This window comes from Anneissia japonica, unplaced genomic scaffold (genome assembly GCF_011630105.1).
Source record: "Anneissia japonica isolate Jap-2015-1 unplaced genomic scaffold, ASM1163010v1 scaffold287960_len3192837_cov198, whole genome shotgun sequence".
Lineage (NCBI taxonomy): Eukaryota > Metazoa > Echinodermata > Crinoidea > Comatulida > Comatulidae > Anneissia > Anneissia japonica.
This window is the reverse complement of record NW_022712725.1, coordinates 152,299-176,028: the sequence shown is the minus strand read 5'-3', so window position 1 is coordinate 176,028 and position 23,730 is coordinate 152,299. Positions and strand designations below refer to the sequence as shown.

The 23,730-nt window shown below is 35.2% G+C and overlaps 2 protein-coding genes across 7 annotated transcripts in view; one reads left to right on the top strand and one right to left on the bottom strand.

Annotated features, from left to right (window-relative positions):
* Window positions 1–1,699: 1,699 nt before the first annotated feature.
* The window catches only part of LOC117108056 (acyl-coenzyme A amino acid N-acyltransferase 1-like), a 42,042-nt gene continuing 20,011 nt past the window's right edge, over window positions 1,700–23,730 (top strand). For 2 of the 3 annotated variants that reach the window (XM_033249908.1, XM_033249904.1), the window contains exon 1: window positions 1,700–2,702. The gene's annotated coding sequence lies outside the window, so the exon portion shown is untranslated. Of the gene's footprint in view, window positions 2,703–21,115; window positions 21,919–23,730 lie in introns of those variants that run through there. The other variant, XM_033249906.1, reaches the window with a different exon arrangement.
* On the bottom strand, window positions 11,237–19,222 carry LOC117108057 (acyl-coenzyme A amino acid N-acyltransferase 1-like). Of its 4 annotated transcripts, none has more exons than XR_004445319.1 (10): window positions 19,096–19,222; window positions 18,858–18,999; window positions 18,002–18,234; window positions 16,284–16,544; window positions 15,638–15,807; window positions 14,879–14,995; window positions 13,971–14,056; window positions 13,427–13,529; window positions 12,444–13,071; window positions 11,237–12,144 (listed from the first exon to the last, which is right to left on the bottom strand). XR_004445319.1 is itself a non-coding variant. In XM_033249909.1 (10 exons), exons 2-10 carry the CDS (start codon window positions 18,995–18,997, stop codon window positions 12,041–12,043), a joined length of 1,419 nt encoding a protein of 472 aa, XP_033105800.1. In that variant the 5' UTR covers window positions 18,998–18,999; window positions 19,096–19,222; the 3' UTR covers window positions 11,237–12,040. The 4 variants fall into 4 exon arrangements, 3 of the variants coding, with proteins under 3 accessions (XP_033105800.1, XP_033105801.1, XP_033105802.1); XM_033249909.1 differs by having other exon boundaries at window positions 12,867–13,071; XM_033249910.1 differs by lacking the exon at window positions 12,444–13,071.

Sequence of the window (23,730 nt, the reverse complement as noted above, 5' to 3'; positions counted from 1 at the left end):
ATGTCACCTACTAGGGGTAATGTTTTGATTGGTCAAACACTTTTGGTATAAGCTTGCAAATACGGATAATTTTTCGTTCCTGATGATGACCTAATTAATGTCGAAATATTGAATCCCGAAGCACGATGGCGTGCATTTCGATACTTGGCCCGTATGTATTATCAGGGAACAGTGAAATTACACTGTTCCCTGGTATAATGCTATCTTATCTGAGATTAATCAGTGGACTTTTCGGACTGTGGCTGACTATTTCAATTCTGTACACTGTGTTTTTCTGTCCAAACACAGCAACCACAGTGTGTACACACGGTGTGACCACAGTGTGCACCGTGTGTACACACTGTCGACACAGTGCAACTGACGTGTCTGTGGAATTTTTATAAGGGAAGGGCGTTATTTTGCGTGATAAAAGATAAGGTTTGCTACCTGGATACGGGTAACCATGGGAGTTATCATGATTGCAACAGAATATTTTTATAATTGTATACCTCCATGATTATTACTCTTATGCACAACATTCGAGAGATGACACGGCGTGTGCGCCTGGTCTGAGGCAATGGCAATTCTGTAAATCATAATACAAAAGGAGTGACTTACATTTAATATGTATTTTCACATTACCGATCATTTACTACTATAATCAGGATATTTTTTTAAAATTTGATTAGTTGGGGGAAGCCCTCGAACCTCCCCCCCCCCCCTACAACTAATCAAATAAAAAAATATCCTGATTATAATAGTAAATGGGATGTTACCTTGGTCCCAGTTGGATGACCTGGGAACGTTCTTTTAGCTATTGTGCTGGTTCAGAGGTTTGTGCACCTTTGACGCTACGGAGTTTTAGTAATTTTACTGAATAATGTTCACACTTCCTTTTCGCCACCTGAATCCTCTTCAGCGAACAACGAACATTGTTAGCCCATTTAGTTGGTTAACTAATATGGAAATCGACTTGTATATATATAGCGCCTCTCACAATTTAAGTCAAAGGCCCATTTCTGTGGTTGAGTTGTTATGCATTATCAATCATATGTGAATCGTACAGATTTTTAAAGCAGAGATACCACCACCCTGTATCATAATCAAAATTAGTAACGAAGAGGTATTAAGAAGGCTGATACTTAATAGTTACTTTGCTGATACAAGATATACAGAAGTCTATTTAGAACATATGGTACTATACGATTAATATATAACTAGAGAAACAACGAAGGAAATTAATTAGGGGAAAAGATCGCTGCATAACAAAAAATATTAGACATCCGCGCATGTGGTAAAAGTAATGAATATCAATTAATTTAATCTCGTCGTGTCCGGTATTATAAGAACTATTCCATGCATACATTATTAGGTTACGATATGGAAAATTCAATGTTTTGCAATTATCGGTCTGTCGAGGCACTACATGTTGCAAATTGAATCCGAGTTAAAAAAATAAAGTAATAAACCCAAGAGTATATATCGTTACTAGCTGTGTAGAGCAACACATTACTGAATAGACCAGCGATAGTCTAAATTCAACTTCTCTCCAATGGTTTCGGTCTCGCGCCTTGTGACATTTTTTTAAGAGATTGGTTATGGTGTGTGCGTGCGGTTGCGTAGGCTCGAGGAAGGACACACAGAACAATTGACAAATACAAAAGACAAGAATTTGGCTTTAATTCTACAATAGAACCATAGATCTATCCCACTTATAGAGGAGCCATCGTTGTGACTGCTTTTAAATGATGCAAGGAACAGACATTACCGCCGTTTGCTTGCCTTTGTGGTAGGCAGGTACACGTTTTGTTGTAGAACCCAAGCTGGAATTGATTTGGTAGAAAGAGGAAAAATGAATGATACCATAGACAAATTAGACGTTTATTTCTTGTCCGTTTCAATCATTTTAATGTGTATTGGTATTATCTCAAATAGTTTAATCATATTAACAATTTTGATGACGAAAGCGCTTCGAAATTCAAGAAACATCATTACAGTCAGTTTAATGATTTACAATAACGTAATATTGGTATTCGGGCCGATAGATCCCGGACATGAGAATACATATTCTTTATTGTCAGTGGGAGTGAAATCGACCCTTTTGGGTTCAATTGGTATTAGGGTAATAATGGCAGTGGAGCGGCTGCTGACTGTAATAGGACGCGGTCATTTTTTGACAACGTTCAGACGAACGCTTCTTGTAATAGTTGTTTCCATTGTGTCCGTAATAATTACTGTTAGCGCCAAGCTCACAGGTGACAATCAGAAAGATAGGAAAGCAGTTTATATCTTGGTAATCCTGTCAGGAGGACATTTGTGTATCAGTACAATGTATGTGATGCTATTCAACTTCGTTTATCAGAAACAGAAAGTACTGTTTGATTCGCGAGTGCTTTCTGACCTTTATAGAGCGCGAAAACTTGCAGTTACGTGCTGCATTCTTGTAGCGTGTTTTTCTATATGCTGGATTCCTTACCTGATAAACGCAATCTTGATATTGACAGTCCGTGACAAACTGTATTTGTACAGCTGGTATGCATATTTTTTAGATTTTTGTCGCCTTTTTACTCTCGTTGGTGCGTGTTGTGATCCGTATATATATTGGCTTAGAGTACAGGAGTTCAAAGTAAGTACAAGGAAACTGGTTTTGAAAATATGGGAGTGCAACAAGAACTCGGCGGTAAGTGTTGGATAGTTCGACTGGACATCTTGATACAAAAATGGTAAGTACATCTTCCATATGACTTACACAACTGATTTTACAGTATTATGTAAATTCATTCAACTATGGAAATATGAATCAACAGAATACATGTAGGGGAAACTTTCTCTATATAAGTGAGGGTTGATAATAGAACATGTTCTATATACCACCAGAGCATTAAACAAGATAATTCATATAGCAAAAACAGCCAATACACTCTAAAAAAAAAAAAAATAAAAACCAGTAAAATTTTCCCAGGCTCAGTGTTCTTATTTTTTTTTACTGATTTCAGGCTCAAAATGTTCTTATTTTGTTCTTACTTTTAAACACTTTTCAAGCATAAAACATTATTTTGTACATCAATATATTAAATGTACTGTTATATAGAGGGTATAACATAACATATTCACGTACTGCAAATAAAGTGCAGATAAGATTTGTTGGTTTTTCTATTTTTTTTAAACTAAAAAACCTAAAGAGAAATTTTGCCTTTCTTTATTTTTTGGCAATTTTCAGCCTCAGTGTTCTTATAAAATGCGTAAAATTGTACGTACATTTGTTAAACGTTTTATATTTTTGTGTATACACTATTCTGAAACTCAAGTAAATTAATTGATAGAATTAATTTGATAAGGTTAATTTGTTACAGGTTCATGGTCTAGCCAGTTTACGGATCGGGATCATGCTGACTCCGTGGTACAACATACAGAAGTTTATTGTGGGTTGGGGAAGCAGCCAGCTAGCAATTTAAGGATTTTCTGCAGAGCGCCAAAGGGAAGATATCGCCATTACAAATATGCATTTTTGATCATCTTTTTATGCAGATGAATGGTATTATCGTGTTGGTGGTTTAGCTGTTTTTTTTTTATATATCTACCAATCACTCACGGTTCAATGCAGATCATTTTTGTATTCGGGCCAATACACTTCAGTCTTTCTTACAAAGTAACAGTACAAATGATGTACTTAAAGTGTACTTAAGAACATTTCATTAATTTGTACAGTGTAAACACGACTTTGTGTAGAAATATACTATTGAAAGTGCTACGTTTATTATTGAGCGCACATAGACCTTACACTTACACAGCCATTAAGATGATTGTTTGAAACTAGGCTTAGGTTTTTGGAAAATCGATATGTTCTGCTGTGAATTAGGAAGTTGTAATGCCACCCTGACACTTCTTGCACGATTTTCGTTCCCGCACTGGAGCGCACTTCGCGTCGGCGTGCAAAATGAATAAAGTCTTCGGGAACGAGCATGAGGAGTACGTGAAGGGTGCGGGGGTTAGCGCCATGTCGTAGAGAGAATTTTAAAATGTTCAAAAATTTGGCACCTGGTATCAATGTTCGTGCCATATGCGTGAACCATGCGTGAACTCGGCGCGAACAACACTGCCACCGACGGTGCGTGTCAATTAAGAATGCTCTTCCTCTTTCTGCTTTTCCTCCTGCTCTTCAAGAAATAATAGTCCGCAGTTGCCCGATAGACACCTCTGTTCTGCAATTACACTGTCTCTGGGAATCAGCATGTTTGAATGGTCCATAGCGAGTCGATGAAAAACCTACGCTATATGTATATCGTGTCGCCAAGCGGGACGCGATTTTTTTTTCCGTACGAAACATTTACATGAAACTCCACTCGGGCCGTCTCGGCTGAATCGGCCCGAAAATCTCATTGCAGAATTCAGGAGGTCAAAAGGTCATCAACAGATAAACGTCTACAGAACAACTTCTGAGAGAACGTCGCTGTCTAATTTTTAAAAATACATTGATGTTACCATGTTAATACCAATGGGTCGTTTAAAATGACATATAATATTTGATTAAGCTGTCTTTCTGGGAAAAGCACAAAGAGTAAGGAAAAGCGCGTTTTTCTTCATCTGATCAAATGAAACAGAATGACAGTTATTTTCAAATTAAGAGAAGAGCTGAGAATAGGCAGCTCTAAAATACTGGATGTCAATTGAAATGCCAAAATGGCAGAGCGGCACCAATGAATGTATAAATGAGGCCTAAGCCTAGTTATATGTTAAATAGTGTATCTGCAGGTTCTTGATTACAAGGCTAGACCAAGTTAATTACATGTAATGCCGAAATGATGATAATAATAATAATAATGATAATAATAATGATAATGATAATGATAATGATAATGATATCTATGATATTTATTATTATTATTATTATTATTAAATATTATCATTATCATTATCATTTAACATTAGTTAAATTACAATGAGTTTGAACAAGTTCAATAACGCCGGAATGGTATATTATTTATTTAATAATATTTCTCTTATGCGCTCTATTTTTCATTTCATGCTTCAATTTTGTCCCATTTTCCCCCCAAAATTTCAGTCCATGTCAGTATGTGAAGCGTGACTGTTGTGTCAGCCTATGACCCTAGGCCTAGTTTAAGGAGGGGCCTAGGTAAGACCTCAGCCTGTAGTTAGGCCTATAGTTTATCCTCTTTCTCTCTAGCCTTTGGTATAACTGTATAATACCTATCTACACTTTATAACAGGAGGTACTAGCTGTTGTTGTTGTAGATAATATACTAACATTTAATAACATCCAAGAAGGTCACAGTTAGTTACACAGTGACGTACATCACACAAGTGTTCTGCAAAAATCCACCAGCACCAGAGGCTCTTCTAGAAATGCATAAATGTACTTGCAATGGTTCATGCTCGACCAATCTTTGTGGGTGTAAGAAGAACAATTTTCTTTGTACTGATGCATGTGAATGTGGTGATAGATGTGAAAATACAAAGGACTTTACAACAGAACTAGTAGATGATATTGAGGAATTTATTGACTGGATTGGTAAATAGCAACCTGATCATAAGATTGTTGGTCATACTACTTTTATAACTTTTAAAAAATATTTCCTACCGAAGAAATTATTAATATAAATGTTATAACACTTTTATGACCAAAAGACATTATCTAAGTAAAGTCAGTAAAAGGATACCCTAACCGGAACGCATTTTGTATCAAAGGTCAAATATGACGTTTCCTGGCATTTCTGAACAAACATGTTCATTAATGTAAATATAAATATACATATTGCGAACAATTTGAAATTAATTTCAAGTCTGTACGACTAGTATTTACAGAGATATGAGCATACAAGTTCAAAGGTCAAATCGCCAGAAATGGCATTTCCGGCCATTTTTCAGCAAAATGTTCTATTAGCGCAAATAGTAATATATACATTGTGAACATTTTGAGACCATTTAAAAGCTTCTACCATCAGTGGTTGCCGAGATATAGGCACCAATATCACAAACCGCCATTTTTTTAAAGCGCCCCCAACGAGTGAAAAACGCATCTACAAATTGGACAATAAGCTGAAAATTGTTTGTTGTGGTGTCATTGATCACATAAAAGTGAAAAATCAAACTTGGCTAAATAATTGAAGTAAGGCCAAAAAATGACAAATGCCTCCTGACTTATACCGCATTTGTCCCGCAGCGTCTCATACAACATGCTGTCTTTAAATTTTCTTAAAGCGCCCCCAACGAGTGAAAACGCATCTACAAATTGGACAATAAGCTGAAAATTGTTCCATGTGGTGTCATTGAACAAATAAAAGTGAAAAATCAGACTTGGCTAAATAATTGAAGTAAAATACAAATGCTTCCTGACTGACGTGAGCAATGCGCGAACAATTAAACCTATGCGTAAAAACTCATGCATGTACAGTGCGAGAACAGGTCGCAAACACGGGTTCACGCTGCAGCGTACCACCGAAATGGCATGTCTTGCCACGACGCATTGCGCGGCATCGCGGGGCTTATTAGAATAACACGTTAATGGAAGGTTTATACATGGAATCTGCTACAGTTTGTGTTGATTTGTTTGGTATTTTAAAGTTTTTAATGTAAAAATATTTGTTGTCCTATTTAGTAACTATTTGCTCATTTTTTGGACACGTGATCAGCATAAGAATATTATATCTGTTGGTACTGTAATTCTAGAAGAGTAAGGTTAGTGAGGTTCTTATTTGTAAAAAAATGATATTGTTTCAAAAATAAACAATAATAATAATTAATAATAATATTATTAATTGGCAATTTTTTTATTTTTGCGCACAATATTTGCCGTATATAGTGCGAGTAGGCCTATCTTATACTGTCAGAACGTCGTTATATTTGCTTGGTGAATTATTCAAGCCATGCTGTAAGTTTATGCCCCGAAAGATGTTGTTTGCTCATAGTAGAAAAACCGACCGGTGTGGATAATCAAAACAACTATTCGTGTATCACTGAATATTGAGTTCCTTATCTGCTTGGCACGACGATTAATTAATTTCATCACAATGGCACCTTCAATTCAAAAATTCGTTGTCCTTATATTTATAGTATTATAATACATTCGCCTGCTTAAGATTAAAAACTAGAATGCCGTCATTCAATAAATTGTAATGTAATGTAATGTAATGTAGTGGGATTTGGTATAGCGCATTATACGCAGTATACGCCATAACTAATACTGTATAGACGCAGGCGTTCATGGGCGATTCCATTATTTTCTTTTATCTGAGTCGAGGGGTAGTTTCAGGAATTTTCCCGAATTTTTGTGACATTACCTTGTTCTCTTAATTTTTAACACCAAAATTTAATTACATCTTCCTTAGATTAATAAATACCAGCATTCCACTATAGGCCTATCTTATTATAATAATAACAGAAATAACCCAGCTTTTGATTTCTCAAGAAAATAGTCTCCTGCGTTGTGTAAACTTTGTGCTATCTGTTTTAGTCCGTCTTTAGTCTTTGATCCCAATCATTTAATATAACTTTATAGTTAACATAGTTTGTAATTCTGATATTGATACATAAACGTTTCGAGAATCTGAAATGATTGTACAGTACATTATTCTCTAGATTAAGCCTGCAATAATCGCACCTACTGCAGGCCTAGAGAGAATACGTATAGAAAAAGCGAAGTTTACAGTCACTAATTTGTTTTTCTTGATTCGTTGTGTTTAGGTCTACATTTTGTTTCATTTGACATTTTAGCTCAGCCTCAATTTATTGTTTTGTTAAATTTTCTTGTATGTAATTTCATCCTCAGGGTCTAAGTTATTTTTTTTTTAAAGAGTGAGTATGCGGTGCTCTCATGCAATAAAGAAAACGGTAAAGACGAGATATGTTTTGCAGTATAAATGGTTACCTATGAACTTAATTCATTTCATACTTCTTATTTGTAAATTATAAGCCGAGTGGGTTATAATAATCTAAATAGACTACCAATTAGTTTACAGCACGTATTCATAAATATAGTGATGGGAAATTTGATAGGCCGAATGCCCGTAAGATTATCAATACAAAGGGAATCATGTAATAAATGGCATAGCAACCACAATTAATACTAGAATAAATTGAGTTTAATGTATAATAGATCAATATGATCAGCTACGTTGTTGAAATTGGACGAGTTTAAATATTAGGCCTATTCTAAACAAAATTGTACTTGCTTGAACTGCTGGTTGTTGCAAAAGCACGAGAACCACTTCTCGTCGAATGCTCAGTAGTAGCCCTATTATTTGGACCGCTATAAAAACATCACAACACTGATGTTAAGAATTGGGGACTCTACATTAGGCTATCTCATAATTTACGATATGTACAATCCAAAATCCTTTTCTATTTGATCTTTGATTCTTCACCCTGCTTCTTGGTACTGCACTTGACAATTTGTCGCAAAATCGGAGTACATGCGAAAAGCGGCCGATTTGTTGTGGATCTCCTGTTGGAATGGTGTGTATTGAACTTAAACTTGATGCAAAGGAACATGGATGGAAATATTACTGCAAATAACACAATAGACATATCGAAAGTGTATTTCTTGTCCGTTTCAATCATTTTAATGTGTATTGGTATTCCCGCTAATAGTTTAATCATCTTAACAATTTTGATGAGTAAAGAACTTCGAAATTCAAGAAACATTATCGCATTCAGCTTAACTATCTATAATATCGTAATATTGACATTCGGAACTATAAACCCACATACGGAGCCGCATCCCTTATTGACAGTGGGAGTGCAATTGACACTTTTGTGTTCAATTGCTCTTAGATTAATAATGGCAGTGGAGAGGCTACTGATTGTAATGGGGCGCGGTCATCATTTGACGACGTTTAGACGAACACTTTTTGTAGTTGTTGTGTCCGTTGTGTCCACCTCAATTAATATTCCAACCATAATAAGGAACAGACCAGACACTGATGAGGAACTTGAATCTAGAGCACGTGGTACCTTGATCTTGCTATCAGGGGGACAATTATGCATCAGTACAACGTATGTGATACTATTCAATTTTTTTTACCAGAAACAGAAAATGCTGGTTGATTCGCACGCGCTTTCTGACCTTCAAAGCGCGCGGAAACTTGCAGTTACGTGTTGCATCATTGTAACGTGTTTTTTCGTATGCTGGTTACCTAACGTGATAAACGCAATACTCGTATTGAAAATAGGTAACAAACTACTTTCTTCGTACAACTGGTATTTGTATTTTCTACATTTTTGCCGCCATTGTACTCTTGTTGGCGCGTGTTGCGATCCGTATATTTATTGGCTTAGAGTTAAGGAGTTCCGTGTAAATACAAAGAAGCTGATTTTCAGAATTGCTTGTAACACAAACTCGGTAGGTGTGGAGTTGATACAGGAACATAATAATGTTCAATCCAATAGTTAAATGTTGTTAAATCTATATATTATAGTTAATTGATTTTTACAATATTAAAATAAACCTAATTGACATATTATATACTCGAATTAAATTATTAATAGCATGGGGGCCAATGACTGGCATCTGGGGCTAGGTCGTATTGAGCGTACTGATTGCAAAAATAAGCATGCTCCAACTCTTCTGCGCCAACTTTCCTAGGCGCCAACTCTAAACGTCTCTTATGGGAAATATTTCCATGCAAGATATAACACCAAGTATAAAAAAATCACTTCATTAACCCAGCTAGCCCATCACTTCACCTTAACACGTATATAGGTATACAATTATACAATTCAGTTGCCGCATATCCTCTCTAAAACTAAAGCATAAAATGTTTGGCTGTCCTGATAATTTATACCAATTTATTAAGAGCTAAATATAGGCATATATTGAAAAAAAACCAAAAAAAAACACGATTCCACAATTAATATGGTTAAGAAAGTAAAAACCTAAATGAGAAAAAAAATCTTTGTCAATTAACGCATATTTAAATAACACCTTCCTGTATTCATTTGCAAAGAGCCTTAAATTTGCTTTTAATTTAAGGATTTTGGTTGTAAAATGTCTAAATCAGCGACATTTTTGGGTGTGTTTCTGAAGTTCATAACTTATTTCATGCTTTTATATAAGCTATTAACAATTTTATTGGCATTTTTTGGGGCTTTTTCCAATATTGTTGGCAAGCACTGGCCTACGGGTCCTCCCTAGAGTAAATTGGGCCTACAGTATTAAATTTATGTAGGCCTATGTATGCATAATATATATCAAATTGCTTCTGATAATTGTTTACTATGACATGTTCTATGAGATAACCATTTCTATTTGTATATTTAATGCTTGCTGTACACCTCGTAGATAGTTCTGAAAAGAACTGTTGTTTGTTGAGAATGTCTTGACATTTCGATTGAGCCCAGCAAGGAGGTATACAAATATTTTTATACCTCCTTGGCTCAAGTAGTTAAAAATCACCTAAAATTACTTTGTTTTGTGAACTAGTACCCCCTCATCTAATGATCAAGCCCTTCACCTTTGTGCACCCCACCAAAATAAGGTGATTTTAGGGGATGACTGGGGACCGCGAGTAGTTTTTAGAGGGGCGGGCGTGCGCCTCCGCGCACCCCCTGAATACGCCATTGATCACCTGTATTTATAATTGACATTGTGTCCAGTCAGATTCATTTATTACCTTTCAATAGCAAATTGTATCACTAGTTCAATAAAGTACTATGACTGAAAAAAATGTGAAAGTTTTTAAGTGTTTTTAAAAATTTTAAGGACCCGTAAGTGTTTTTAAAAATTTTATTTCATACTTGCTGTAATACAAGCAGATTTGAGAGATTTATTTTCTAACCTTCAGAATGAAGGTTATTACAAAAAGTGGGCCTCTATACATATCAGTTCTTCCAAATTTGCATTTGTTTTGGTTTTTTCTTCTCTGTTGTTGTTGTTGTTGTTAAGTGCCTTGAGGTTGTGTCAACTTAAGGAATTATACTATTATTTATTATAGCTTACAGTTGGATGGATAAACTGTTGACAACAAACAGTTATTTCTGAATAACAATGAAGTGGATGAGTTTTCTGCCATCCAGTGGATGTCAATTTGAGGTTTTTATAGAGTACTACAGTGTTACATCACTGTCACGATACCACGTGATACTACTCCGTTGCTACCAGCGACACAAAATGAGTTCAACCGGATGCAATTTTTTCCACTGACAAACCATTGATCCCAATTTAAGATGTTTTATCTTACTTTTTTTTTGTAAATTTTAATTGATGATTACATCGATGTTCCATAACTAATATAATGCGAGCTTTTGTGTTTTTAGTACATTTTGATGGTAAATTATTAAGTTTTAAAATGCCTATTCAAGAAAGCCTATTCTAAACCATTAAGATTATGAAGTCATCCAGGCATAATGTACAGTTAAACCAACGTCTGGTTGACAACAAAGAGCACCACCTGGTGTTGTGACGACACGACTGTGAGTAAAGAAATGTATGCAAATGTAATTGTCATGGTTACAAATTATATTTTTCAAATTACAATTACATACGAAATACGAATGAACTTTGTTATCTTTCATTATTAATAACAAAAGAAAAGCATCTTCAGTTAGCAAATGCAGACAAAAAACATTAAAATCCAGAAGAAAATCTAAAAATTTCATATCGTTATTATCAATATAAAACATCATATTCGAAAATACTATATCGTCATTTTCTATGAACGTAAGAATTAAAAAAATGAATACTATCATGGAGAAAAGAATTACGCAGACGGTTTGTCTTGTTACGGTGAGTGCTGAGCATTACAATTGTAAATTAGAATTTTGAAGCAAATTACAAATTACACCCAATTAAATTAAAAAATGTAATGAACACAATTTATCACAATTACAAATTACAATTACCCCATGTCTGGTGCCACTGGTACTAAAGTGATTCCAAATAAATTATGAAACTGAAATCTGTTGGTCCAGGCCTTACTATTCTGTAATTTCCATACATTTGTCTTTTCTTTTTTTTTTCTTTTTTTCAAATAATCATCATTATTTTCTTAAACATGCTATTGTCTTCATGCTTGATTGGTTCAGATCTAGATGTGGTGTGAAAGATTTAAGCTAGCTTGTCCTTGAAGAAGTCTTTAACACTCTCCCATGAATGTTGTTGCGCTTTAGCCTGATCCTCTAAGTTTCCTCCATTGATTAAGTATAAACCACCTTCAAGAATAAAACCAGGCCATTGTTATTGATGTCATTATTGATGTGATTTCATTTCATTGATTTTGTCCAATTTTTGGAAACATTATACAAGAAAAACATAACACAAAACAAAACACCCTTGACAGTGACAGGATTAAACAAAAGCAAACTTAATTGATGTACAAATTTTCTCCACCGCCAAGAATAATTAATAAATATATAAATATATCAAAAGGTTATGATTATTTACAATAAAAGGCAAATTTTAATATAAAATATAAAATTTCCAAAATATAGAAGTTAAAAATGCAACTTACAACTGCCCCATCTCACTGAAGTTTAAAAATTATATCAAACTGATCTCAGTGAATGTTTCAACAACTAGTGCAGATCAGCAATGATGCGTGAAAGGACATTGCTTCCAATTGGATTGGAATTCACCACGCCATATTGGTACAAAGCAACCAGGCATGATTTGTTGTCACAAGTTCAAGACAGACGTGATATGTCATCATAAGACTGCATCGGGGATAGTAATGTTGTAGAATATCAAACATATTTAATATTCCCACAATGCTTTAAGATTGTCCCTGACGGTAAATCGCGTAAGGCCTGCTGTGGCATACCGAGTTGGCCTTAGCTTAAGGCACCTGCATATCCAAGGGATAGAAGGGATCCAGGTGTAAATCTGAGTCAGATTGTTTCATAGTAATGAAATCAAATACAAAAACTCATCTCACCAGCGAGTGGGTGCCTAGTCTTTATAGAGACCGGTAATAACCCAGGATCAATTAGATGTCCAGCACCAGGATATGTCAAGACCGTATGCTTATGGTGACCACTGCGATTTAACCTTTCAGTCAGTTTTGACGTGCAGTCCTTACTGTTGTAAATCTGATCGTCTTCTCCGGCAATGAATAGAAAATGGGCTTTTGATTTTTCAATCTATAATTAATTACCAATGCAAGATCAAATTAAATCTGTACTCTCTGTTCTCAGCTTTTAGAAAATGTTCATTTCATTTAAAATTTATTTAACCAGAAGAAAAACCTCATTTAATAAAACTGTAAAGAGAAAATAATAATTACACAATAAATTTCAAAAAATACAGGTCAAATTGATATTCAATGAGACACAGATCTGAGAAACAGAAAATTGACAGAATTTATACTACAAAACTGTCAGCCAATTTTAGTGTCTATTTAAAGAAATAGAAACATTATACAGGTATATGCATATAATTACTGCACATGCACATCAAGATATATTTGAGGGGGAAAAGAATTGGAAGGTATTTTACCTGAATAGCTGTTTTTTCTGTTGCGTTGTTTAAATTCCCTGTGATGGCTTTTAAAACATTAATTTCACCATTTTCCCTAAGTTCAATTAGATCACCTGAATACCTAAAAAAATTCAATGTTACTATGGTGATCACAGTTAAAAACATGATAATGATAAAATAACATGGCTATAAAGATAACATGTGGGTATCACATATACATTATTATCATCTTGCAAAAAGGTTCAGAAATCTGTAACAACAATTTAAATCACCATGCTCCCCTCTTTCTCCTTTCTTTTCTCTTCTCTCTTTTTTTCTTGCCCCCTAGCCCCCGTGCCCCCCTAGATCTGCTGCTGTAAGTAGACATCTACTACGATTATTTCTCATTTTGTTAATATTTTTTAGTTTATCTTTAAATATTATGGTTGTGAACTGATATTGAACACAGCAAATGAAATCAAACCACCAAGCGTGGTCGTACACCATGAGTTAAGGGAAAAATACTTTACATAATTCATTGGTTTTCAAATTCAAGAAAATGCAAAAATATTTTAATACATACTCTATAAAAGGTAAATGTTCTCCACGTAACTTCACAGGCGCCAAGACATGATGATGATTTGCAGCATAGCAAACTATAGCTCTTACCTTTAAAAAAAAGAATTATATAACAAGTGATGCCTAAAAAATATCTAACAATTCATTCTAAAATACAAAAATTATTAGAAAATTGATATAAGAAACAAGAATAAGAAAAAAAACCAGAAAAGTTAACCAGTTGGAGCTATTATATCAAACTGTTGTGATGACATATTACAAGACAAATATTGTGTATGGTCTGCTTCTATGGCCGAGTGGTTAGGCAGGGCCGCAGCTAGCTACAGCCTTAACTTCGGCATGGTTCCAGCAGCTCCTCGCCCACGGTTCAGTTGATGGCGATGCAACAGCAACGCGACGAAGAACACATGGGAAGACGCAGACCCAACGGATCGTCTTTTTACTGAGATTGCCACTGATAATCAGCAGACAGCGTTCGTCGTCTATCGTTTGCCGGAAGCAAATGCGGATTTGTCGTACGACGGTCGTACAACGCAGTGAGTGTCCGGCTTTACGGCTTCTAGGTAGTCATGGACCACCTCCATACGCAATTCAGCACAATGAAGCTGCAAGTTATAGGTTATTCTCCTACCTTTACCTTTATGTATATTATTGAAACTCATAACACTATTGTATGCATACAAAATATAACCAGTTCTTACATTGTTAGTACATCTAAATTGTAAAATTTCATGCATGTTGAGATTAGTGCGTCCGCATCCCTTTTCACTATTATTTTGCTGCCATTTAATATTCTCCTTTCTTATATTTTTAGGTAAACTAGGTAGAAACCTCATTTATTTGCTATCATATTTAATACATTACAAGGCAACCTATTATTCTATTATTATTAGTAGATATAATTTACACTACCTTATCAGACATCATGGATGAAGTAACTATACTAATCATAGCTCCCATTGATGTGCCCATGAAACCAATACGAGCTGGGTCAACAAACTCTTGAGATGAGAACCAACTCCAGGCTTCCTGAAATGACATAAGAAATATAATTAATTCATACACAACAATGCAAAAATGATTCATACTGCCTTTTCAAGCGGTTGTTTTGCGATGCTCTCTGTATCTGTTTGTTAGCAGGATTATACAAAAACTACTGCAATAAATGGATCATCAAATTTAGTGGATTGGTACCTGTCTAAGGAAGATGCGATTCAAATTCGGGATGTCAAAGGTCAAAGGTGAAGGTCAAGATCACAGAAATTCAAAACATTTCTGTGAAGCTTTGAGCATGAAATTAAAAGAAAATAGTGGCGTCACAGTTACACTCATACAGGCCCTATGTGTATTATTTGGTATTCAGGTACTACAGAGCAGAGGGTATGCACTCCAAGAAGTACTGCTCTAGTTATTAGATAGATACCATTGACAGTTTTAAATTATCAAATTTAAATTGAGGCCAAATCACAATTAACTCAAATTAATAATTTTACACTTCACAGTAAACATATTTCATTCTTCTAACTAGTAATTAGCATACTACACTGGTACTAATGTTAATCTTCTTATTGTAATCTTGCATTTTGCAAAGTTTGAAACCAATTAGACCAACTCCATTTATCATGGTAAGAATTTTCTACCACAACCATTGAAAAAATTAAAAACAATTACCTGAAAATACTCCAAGTTGACTTCGGATACCATTTTAACAAGGTCTTGATAAGCAAAAAAAGGTAGTGCATACGTAGCAAAGCCGCATGAAGCCAGGAGGGCAGCCCTTGTTGCCTTGAGTCCTCCAGCTGTGCCATACATGTCAATCACACTTGGAAATGGCCCTTTGCCTGTAATATTAAATATAGTTCAATTTTTCAACATTTAATTCAATATAAAACAATGCTAAATTATATCCATGCACAATGATTCTTGACAATCTAATTATTTATACTCTCTTGTTTACATTTCTCCAAAAGCAATCAATTCATTTTTTCCCCCAAGTTTATCATTTTTATGTGGAACTTTAATTTTATCCTGAAGGAATTTATTTTTGTAGTTCACAACTGGAAATTAGAATTAAAAAAAGAATTTTCTCAGCCTATTGGAAATAAGAAAAGAAAATTGCATAATGTTGGTATGACTATAATAATATTCTTTTTTACTATTGTGGTTATTATGTACTTTAACTGTAAAAATATTTTTTTCACAATTCAGTTTTTTAAACTGCAATGAAATTATTTTGTAATGTTTTTTTATATTGATTATGGATAAAGATACCTTGATATAGTATAAGGAAGAAGAAATAATATGAACATAAACACACCAAGTGGCTTAAAGATGATTCCACGTAGGCTTCCTTCTAAAACCTCTTGGCTCTCTACATCCTCTGACACAAACATCCTCTCCAACTGGCATCCTGCAATGGCACCTGAGCTCTCCAGCTCTTGAGCAGTCAATGCACCTTGATGAACACTAAATTGCATTTGCAGAGGTTTAAGAACATCCAGGCCTTTGATAGAGAGTACTGTATGGTCTGGTTTTTCTGGAAATTGTAGGCTCCACAGAAGTCCTGCTCCATCAACACCTATAAAGCAAAAAATCTTATTTTTTATTTTTCAAACTTAAAGCTTTATTGCTGTGCCCTATACCACATGTTTTCATGATTAAAAATACTAAACTACCAACATAAAGGAGGCATAGAGCAGACATGATTCAGGTATTCAAGAGTAGACTATTGTCAGTTTCATAGGTATATTATATACAGTACACCTTGTACCAAGTCAACATGGTCATTTGCTTGAGCAGAAACTAATTTCTCAGATTCAAGCTGCATAATAAAACAATTCATTGCCCATAAAACTGTTGTAGCTATAAACAGTTTGTGTACAGTATTATTGATATGTACTTAGCTAACCATCTGCTCATATATGCTGCTTATCAACAAAATTAATGGAGAGCATTGAGAGGGGCCTAAATAGCGTCTTTTTGCTAGGGTTTTAACTTCCAGGACAACTTCTAAAATTCAGCATTTAGATCAAAGATACTAGAAATACAAGATAGAGCACTTGCATAGCAAAAGTGAGGAGGATATATGTCACATCTTTTACGCAAATCCAGTGGTAAGCAGTGCCCTCCAGTTTTCAATATAGTTCACATCCAGACGTACAGGACGCCCTTCTGTTGCTAAGTAAATCCAGACGTACGCGGCACCCTTCTCTTTCCGCTAATATCCACTAATGATGGAAATATTGGCCGTATTTGACTGGTCGTTCTTCGTTAAACCACGCCCACCTGCGCAGTGGTAAACTCCTACTTAACGAAGACGACCAGTCGAATAGAATTCTGGTAAATACTCGACAAAACAAAATGGCTGCACAGTTACCGCGATGCACGCTGCGTAATCAAGACTGCTTCGGATTGTGGCAGTATGGGTTTTTTGTAAAAAAAAGTTTTCATCCAGTTTTTGAATTCTGTTAGCCTACAATTATTTTTTACTTCAATGTCGGTAAATAATTTCTATTTTCTGAAATTTAATTATATTAACGCAAATGTTGTTGCTAAACTGACCAATCGGCCATATATTTTTTGGTCAGGTGCATACGCTGGTTAACGCATTCTGGTTACGTTAATTTTCGTTGTCAATGAAGTCTATTTTACAAACCAGTCGAATGAAAAAAATACTCAACGAAAATTCGTACTCAATGAAATGAACCAGTCAAATAAGCCCTTTATCACTAATCACGGTCCAGTCATACAATTCTACACTTTGTGTCCGTTATTTTACTCTTTTGATATATTTATGCCTACTTGTTTGTATCTTATGGGTGGCAACAATGTCTACCTAACCAAACAGGCCTCCAATATAGGTTATGTATTCACTGTCATGTAAAATTTGGCAAAAGTTATTAGGATCCAGCCGTATGCAGAGCCCCATGGTTTGTATTCCCACCATGCATTTTGGTGGAACACTTTTTTTCTGTGGAGAACTCTATCTTGTGTTTCTAGTATCTTTGATTTAGATTTATATCCAGCATTTCTCACCAGTGTATGTACCGCCGAGTGATGGTTGCTGGCTAGGATCAATTTCACCTGTTGATGATGATTTAAAGTGGGCATAAGAAACCAATAGATTTTGGCCATTCTTAATGCTTCCTTTTATGGTATAGTCAGTGTTTTGTTTGGCAGATGTCACACAGATCCTTGGACAGTGATCAGCAAGGCAGGGAGACGGAGACACGTCTATATGTATTGACCTATTGTGTAGGCCTGCTGTGCTGTGGGAACACAAAACATTTGGATGTACTGTATATTGTTATTCATATTTCATAATAAATGTACTTATCTCTTACAAATTTTGTTTAGCACCCCCGTGTAGTCCATGTAAAGATAGTTCTATTCAGGGTTTTACTTGAAGAGTAAACAATCAAATACTATACTTGACTTATGGATTATACAGCTAGATTTACAGTATTGTACATATCTATTGAAATCGACCCATGTGTGGTTCATTGATGCATTTGAAAGATGTATTACCAGATGTAATATCAAATAAATTATCAACTTGAAATACCGTAAGCCAAATCAAATCAATTCAGTTTTTGATCAAATTCAGATAGAAAACCTGATAGCCAAAGATGCAATGAATGAAATTCAACTGTAGGCCTATATTATGCACCGGGGAAATTATTTATTTTTCAAATGTTTGATTGAAAACTAAAAACGTTTGGGTAGTGTTAGGCATATAGGCCTAGATAGATTTTAAATTTCTTGAAATTTTTCAACCACCCACACCCACTTCCCCAGGACAAAACCAACCTACCTACCTACTACAAACAGCGCTACACCCTTGTACTATTTGTATTTTATCTGTGTCATAACGACATCAACAATCACGTACGTGGCACATAATGATATAGGCCTATCTCGTAGTCGACCAGGCCTGGGCTTAAACGAGTGTAGGAACGAACTCCTCCTATTCACTGCCGAGATGTTATGAGAAATGATGAACAGGATTTGGCTTGACAATTTTTGAAGCATGTCTACAAAAAACGGAAAATAGTCTTGAATTAACCTTCAACAGACAAACAATAGTATCCCAGACTTACGAGACGTAACTTAACAACTTAACCACTTACTATAAAAAAGTCTTTAATTAGTTATTATTAGATAGACGTTTAGGCTCAGCATACACCACCACTATACCAAAGAGTATAAAACTGCAAGAGGTCCGACTGCCCTTATTTTGTTTACAGGCAATGGAACCAAAGATACTAGAAATACAAGATAGAGTTCTCGCATTGTAAAAATGAGGCGGAAGTCGTGCCCAACGTAGGCGGCGCCCTTCTTTTTAACCATGCAAGTTTCCTATACTTCGTGCCCAACGTACAGGGCGCCCTTCTGTTGCTCAGTATATCCAGACGCAAAAGGCGCCCTTCCTTTTCCACTAAATGGAGGAAAACTTTTTCACTAAGAGTGCGTCCGGCCATGCGATTCTGCGCTGTATTCTTGTTTTATTCTTTACTGATTCATGATTATGCTTTAATTGTTTTGTGTATTAGGCAGTACCCTAGGCTAGCCAGGCCTAGGTAGGCTAGGCCCGAGTCTAGGCTAGCTAGGCCCTAGGCCTAGCTAGTTAGGGCCTAGGCCTAGCTAGTTAGGAGCCTAGGCCTCGAGGCCAAGGCCTAGCCTAAGCCTTGCGTAAAAAAAAGATAAACCATTGTTAAGTGTTATGTTTCCATTTCCAATTAAGCATTTGTTAAGTCTTACCTAGTTTAAATGTACGTCCGTATCGTATACGCCTCAAACACTCAGATTTTTTTTTTAGTGTTGACGTTAATTTCACGGGAATTTACGTATATTGACGCAAATTTACCTACATTGACGCAGATTGTTATGGTTTGACGTAAAATGACGCGATACTACCTTCAAAAATAGTTTCCCTATACTAAAAATGGAAGAGCCAAGCCTACGTCACTGTTTTGCAAAGCCTGGCTGCTTTGCAAAGTGTGGCTGACTTACGTCTCGCTGCCGGTCTGCAGCAGGATCTCTATCGATTGTCGACATGTGCTTCACAGCCAAACACACGCCATCTCACGGCCAAATTCGGCCAAACCTTTTTTCGATATCGACCAAAAAAAAAATGTTTTGTTGTAGTCAAATATAACTAAATACATAAATACAAAAAAATTTGATAAAATACCGAACCTAAGTTTCGTACATTTTTTTTGGTCGGTGGGCGTGACCAACACAATATTTTTTTTATTTTTTATTTGGCCTAATATTCATTTAAAATACAAAAATTACACTAAAATCAGCTGATCATTTGTACGTTTGAAATTGAAAAAATTAAAATGATATACACAGAACGATGTTCAACTTTCACTGTTTTTGTTATAATTAATTTATCACCATAAATTAAATGCCCGGCTACGTCATAATATTAAATATATTCTTTAATTAGTTGCTAACGTGTAGGCCTATTTAAAATAACATTATATTAAGATTGATCTAAATTTGATTTAAGTGTATTAAATAAGGTACATGGTAGTCGGACTATAGCAATAATTTTAAGGGCCTGTTATCGAATCTTCGTTTATCGTAAATCCGTGGCTTAGAATGAAAGTTACATTTAATAGGTAACACAAACCAGTGTTAAGACAAACTTATGAAAACTTTAATAAATGTTTTTTCTAAACTTTCTAAATTTGCCTCTGAAAGTTATTGTTGCACTACTTAAAACAATAAATCAATTGTTTCAGAATCATCTGTTCCTGATTCTCAGTACAACATACTCCAGAGTAAAGTGGAGTGCCATCGGACCCGAATGATTTCGAGCATTTATGACACTCGACATAAAGAACACTGCAGCATCTATACAATTCAAGTGGGCAATAATAAATTAATTAAAGTATTTAATTTAATTTATTTTATTCATTTCTCAACCAAAAGAAATAGATTAGAAACCTCCACTAGGTTGGAACATATACAAATGCACACAATATATGGTACAAAGTTGCATTGAACTGTCTTCATAAAGCTATAACGAGGATAAACTTTATAAAATATATATATTTCATCCGAACAACTTAAATTATTAAGTAACTGCTAAAATCTTTTAAATAAACTCTCTTACGTCAACTCGGCCAAAGGGGGAACATAGATTAAGCGTTCAATGTAAACAAAGGTACACGATTAGAACCAAATTTAATGGGACCTCTATTTAGTACATGGACATACTGAAGGCCATGGAACTGTTCCCATCACACGATGGACTTTTGTAACTTCATTTGGAGCTTCAAGTGATTTCTTCACCGTGATAACAAAACTTTATTACATTCGGCACATGTCCGCCGCTAGACGACGCCATGTTGTTGTTGACTGTAAAACAACTCGTAAAGTTGTTGTAACAAAACTAACTTAAAAGTAGGTACAAAATCATTTTTCTGTTGTTGAAATACAAATTACATCTAATTATAATTTTTAAGTTTGTTTTTAAAGCAGTAATACTCACAGATAATAAACTATACATTAGAAATACAACATTTGAACGAATACAGTGACGTATGTATATAATGCACACGTGTTATCGTGTCAAGGTCATTATATCTAAATAATGGTTTCTTACTGCCAATTATATAAATAACCGTTGTGGTCGAGTGCCATTATAATATATAAATAATGACATCGTAGGAAGCCATACTTTATAAATAATTCGTTATGCAAATTACGAAGTAATAAATATTCACCAGTGCAGTTAAGTTACAATTCGGGGCCTATTATGTGTGGTCTACAGGTCGCAGACCATCACCTATATCATGGACCTATATTAATAAGGTCCATGCCTATATCGAAAATGGCACAGCAAGGGATACAGCAGATTATTTAATTTGCTGTACTGCAATCTCAAATCAATTAAGAGAACCTCGCTCCATGGCCTACTGTAAAGAGCTTTTTTTGTTGTAAGTTTAAACGTCATTTTTCCGTGTTTTGCTAAAGTTCTTACTGTCAAACTTGTTTAATGCTTTTAAATATTATTAAAGTTATTTTCATAAGGAGTTAAAGTATTAAAATGGGAACGGGATTGAACGATAGAAATTTTGCTCTGGCCCGGTGTTGTATACAAAGCTAAAGGTCAACTTTTGACATGGACCTTGTTCAGTGTGACCACTGCTTGGATATTTACCCAAGATCTTGGGTATTTTGACTTGGTCGTGGGTTCTTGGGTATTCCGTTCAAATCATTGAGTATTTTATTTTTACTAATAAGAAAATTAAATATTTTTGTCATAGAGGAAGAATTAAGAAGTAACAAAGTATATTTCAGTCCATTCCAGTAAGCAACCCTCAACGAAGTGAACATAACATTGTTAATTGACTGTTAATTACTATGAACATGGGTTCAGAAGTGATTTGCGTTGCCATTGATCTTACCTAATTAATGTATTACTGTACATAATAAAATTTGATCACTGATCTACTGATAACACTGGCCGACTGAGGGCGTATTTTTCTATCCGTATTATCACCTTATGAATATTAATTTTAATAATCAACACAAACCAATAAAAAATGGTTTATAAATTGAACTAAAAGGGAAACTATACATGCGAAAAACACGGGTTTTTTTCAAATTTTAATGCATTTTCAAGAAGCTTGGGTAATTTTGGGCAATTTTTGCTGAATCTTGGGTAATTTCGACCCAGTCATTGGGTATATCATGGACCTATTATTAATATATAGGTCCATGGGTATATCAAGTGTGAGTGGTCACGCTGGCCTTGTTACATGTGATAAATTACGCCTGGAGGCAGCGTGTAATTGAAATATCCACTAAAAAACATGGGTTTTTGGGACAGATGTTTTTCGAATATTTTATGGCTAGAGGCAAAATGAAGTACCCGGTAAAACTTTACTTGTCTGAAAGTATAGGATATTAATAAATTTATACAAATACACTGGATTATTGAGTAGACTAGGGCTATGTTCACACACGCGGCGTAAGACTGGCGTGGCTTACTCCAGGCGTAAGCTAATCCACGGCCCTTAAAATTCCAAAGTGTTCACACAAACGGCGTTCGTTAAACTAGTAGTAATATATAGGCCTCTGGGGGAATATTTTTCAGTTTTAAATAATGTACGGGTTCTTAACTGTAGTAAAATTAACAGTGTATCATGAAAACTTTTAAATCTGTGAATTGTTCGAAGTGAACTTATATGATTATTGTATTTTAAATGAACAATTTTACTTCTGATTTTTCAGCTAGCATTTGTGTTGCAGGTTTTAATAGACAGTCTAAATAGGTTAAAATATCTTACAAAACACAATCAACAAATCATACATATTTTAAAATACAATAGAAAAAGAACCCCTTTACCATTTCATTCATAGAGAGCACAGGAAAGAGACCAAAGTGTTTAATATATTGCAATCGTGATTGGTCAATCTCTTAAAATGAGGTCAAATCATTCAAGCATCACTGGCGTTAGATCAGTGGCGTTAGCTAATCTGGGGTCTGCAGGTAGCGTTACTCCAAGGACGTGGCGTAGTGAGTGGCCTTAACAACGCCACTGCCCAAGGTAATTCAACAAAAGGACGCACATCTCGGGACATCGACATTCTAGGCGCACGTGCGTCCCTACACGCTGAACGTCACAAAAACCATAGCAACCAGACCATAAACCGTCAGCGTACGTGACGATTTACCCACGCGCGTGTTAGTTGCCATGTTCTTCTAGATGGAGTCGCGCGTCGTGCGGTGATTACAAAGGCCT